The sequence below is a fragment of the Myotis davidii genome, unplaced genomic scaffold, assembly GCF_000327345.1.
Source record: "Myotis davidii unplaced genomic scaffold, ASM32734v1 scaffold582, whole genome shotgun sequence".
In the NCBI taxonomy this organism is placed as follows: Eukaryota; Metazoa; Chordata; class Mammalia; order Chiroptera; family Vespertilionidae; genus Myotis; species Myotis davidii.
The window spans coordinates 529,884-533,268 of NW_006294113.1; the positions used below are offsets into that span (position 1 = coordinate 529,884).

Genomic DNA, 3,385 nt, shown 5'->3' on the forward strand with positions numbered 1-3,385 from the left:
CCCTCTTCCCGCCTCTCTCCTCCCCTCTCTCCCTCTGCTTCCCCAGTTCTGTTGTTCCTCCTCCATCATCCACCCCAAGTCTGTCTCTTCGTCTGGTCACTCGGGCCTCATATGCCTCCTCTCATCAAACTCTGCTTCTACAATGAGCTAATGATGCTCACCCCAACCACTTGCCTTGGAAAGGTCTGTTTCAAGCAGCTAATATTTCATGGCCCAGAACCCACGATAATTCAAGGCAGAGCGAAAGCTAAATGTACTCTTCTTATGAGTTAAATGCACTACTATCTCCAGCACTCCCTGAGTAACCCGATATGGCGTTTCCTTATTCATTCCTAGCTTCATGGAGGGAAATGAGCTTAAATGGTATATCCCCTGAAGTGGCAGCAGTCTATCTTGAGCCACTAAATTGGCCATTTTTCTAATATGGGTGATTTTAAAATAACCCAGATACTCAACTGAGATTATAGGTTGTCTGTGCAAAAAGATTGTTTCCCAACACAGGTGAATCTCATCAGCTTGGTGATGATTAACGGGCCAGCCTCCAGGGAAGAGCCATTCTTCCACTATGACAGGTTTAAAGGCCGTTCATTTCCAGTGGGTCTCACCCCTACACCCCTACCTGTGTTTGTTAGCTTTGCTGCTACAAACAAAATCTACCCAGATCACGCTTTTGCAGACTCTGAAATCCTGGGAATTTCAGATAGTTGCAAATTAGTTTCAGTGAAAATGGAAGGACTATAGCTCAAAATTATTTTAAAATCTATGGAGAGAAGAAATTCTAATGGTGTAATTTTTAAATCAGGGGTTTCAGAGACTGTCAAATGCTATTTCAGTAGTTGTCTTAGTCTGTTTGGGCTACTATGACAAAAATAACATAGACTGGGTGGCCTAAACAATAAACATTTGTTTTTCTCTGTCCTGAAGTTTGGGCGGTTCAACATCAAGGCCCAGCAGATTCGGTATCTATTGAGGGCCTGCTGCCTGGTTATTAATGGTGGGCTCATGGTGTCTTCACATGGCAGAAGGAATGCAAGCGCTCTCTGGGGTCTTTTTTTATAAGGGCACTAATTTCACTCCCCCTCTGACCTCATCACCAAAGGCTCTATCTCCTAACACCATCACACTGGAGGTTAGGATTTCAGTATCTGGATTGGGGAGAACACAAACCTTCAGTCCAAAGCAGTAGTCACCTGAGATTGGGTTTCCTTCTGTAATAATGAGATGTGAGCTAGCACACTGGCATCAGTGAGCTTTGGGTAATAAAATGCTTATTTTGAGCTTTGAATGGATTTCCACGTGATGTTTCCATTATGTTTCTCCTTCTTCTCCTTCTCCTTCTTCTTATTCTTTTCTTCTTAGGAGTAATCTGCTCTGTATTGTTCCAGTTTTAGTCTATGTGCTGCCGAAGCGAGCACTGCTCCCTCTTCTTATTAGACGAGATCGGGCGCGTTCAGGGTGGTATGGCCGTAGACTCCCTCTTCTTATTAAAGTGTCGCCTGGTAGGAGATGATAACTGCTTTTCCATTTGCCCTTATTTCCTTTGTCCTTTGAAGCACGACAGAGCCACTGATCGTCTTCCAGTGCAGATTCACCCTTGGAAATATCTGTTTCCAGAGGAAAAGGGGGGCCAAAGGGATGCAGACCCACGGAGAAGTCTCCAAGGAGACGACACAGGTAATGTTTTCCGGCTCCTCAGCATCCCGCCCCTGTTCCGGGAGGCGTGTGTGTAGGACTGTGGTGGGCCTCTGCTCCCCACTGAGAGAGCGATGCCTGAGCCCCATGCCAGGGTCTCCCCTCGCTGGCTGAGCCTGGTCACGGGCTTTGCTCAGCCTCTCCATGTGTCCTTCGGAAGCTGCAGTTCTGACAATCCTTATCAAAAGCTGTTGTCACAGATACCTCCCCTGCAGTGGGAAAGGAAATGCTTTCTCAGCCTATACTCTTCCCAATTAGTGTAAAATGTGGTTATGAAATGGATCTCTTTCATTCATTACTTAGGGTTACCAGCACATCTGGAGCCTCCCGGTAGCTCCGTTCTTTGATAGCGCCTACCACTTCCGTGTGGCTGCACCGGTAAGCTACTCTTTAATTTAAGTTTTCTTTTCAGTGAGAAAAAAAGATTTAACTACAATCAATTCTTACGTTTAATCATTCTCTTTTTTCTCCTGTTCTGACAGGATTTAGCTGACTGTTCAACGGATCCTTATTTTGCTGGAATATTCTTTACAGATTACTTCTTTTACTTCTATCGACACTGTGCCTAATTTATTCAAGTTTGGTTGGGGACTTCACCAAGGAAAAATACGGTTAACAGAAACTTATATTCTTATGTCCAACTTCTTCCATCTTTTTGTCGAACACCCACATTTCTTGCCAAAGGACTTGATCAGGCTTTGGTTTTGAGACATCAATGAGGAGGATAAAGTCTTTGCTGAAACTTGAGATAATGTGGTGCTTGATTTTGCCATGACTACAAAGAAAACAGCACTCTTGGACTTGAAAATACTGCCTCTGGTATTAAGGAAGCTCTGAGGTCAAAAGAGGCAGTTCTAGCTCTACTTTGTCTAAATGTATTTCAATGCTTTGGAGAAAAACGAAAAGGCCCATTAAGCCATGTCAACTTAGACCCATTAAACGTAGAGCCGTGAGAATGTGTGCTATGGAGTGTGTTGGCAGGAGGGGTGGGCGGTGTCTGTTGCTGAGCTCGTATTTAGGCAAAGCATTGCTCTGTGTGTGTGTGTGTGTGTGTGTGTGTGTGTGAGTGAGTGTGTATGCGTTATGTACACTACACTACAGAGAGTTGCTCGCTAATGAAATGAATTTAAGAGAAAAAGTTGCACATCTACTTTGTAACGTTTGACGGACACTAAACTTTCTGTGCAGTGGGATTTTCCCTCCTTTAAAGAGGGAAGCACCAGCTTGTGACAAGTTTTTAAAGTCGCCTTAGATCAGCGCTTCTCAACCTGTGGGTCGCGACCCCTTTGGGGGTCGAACAACCCTTTCACAGGGGTCGCCTAAGACCATCGGAAAACACATATATAATTATATGTTGTTTTTGTGATTTATCACTATGCTTTAATTATGTTCAACTTGTAACAATGAAAATACATCCTGCATATCAGATATTTACATGACGATTCATAACAGTAGCACAATTACAGTTATGAAGTAGCAACGAAAATAATTTTATGGTTGGGGGTCACCACAACATGAGGAACTGTATTAAAGGGTCACAGCATTAGGAAGGTTGAGAACCACTGCCTTAGATGATCTCTAGACCCAGTATTTGCATTTGATCTAATTGTCATTGCTTTTTTTTGTTTTTGTTTTTTCCCCTCTGCTTATGCGGGGTTCCCTTACAGGGCATCAAGACCATCTCAGTTTTTTA

The 3,385-nt window shown here is 43.6% G+C and overlaps 1 protein-coding gene across 1 annotated transcript in view; it reads left to right on the forward strand.

The window, feature by feature from the left end:
• Positions 1 to 2,710, forward strand: part of MYRFL (myelin regulatory factor-like) — a 105,764-nt gene extending 103,054 nt beyond the window's left edge. The window contains exons 23-25 of the mRNA XM_015566848.1: positions 1,554 to 1,674; positions 1,996 to 2,070; positions 2,175 to 2,710. Of these exons, the coding sequence (XP_015422334.1) occupies positions 1,554 to 1,674; positions 1,996 to 2,070; positions 2,175 to 2,261 (283 nt within the window). The 3' untranslated portion in view covers positions 2,262 to 2,710. The remainder of the gene's footprint in view (positions 1 to 1,553; positions 1,675 to 1,995; positions 2,071 to 2,174) is intronic.
• The last annotated feature ends 675 nt before the right edge of the window (positions 2,711 to 3,385 follow it).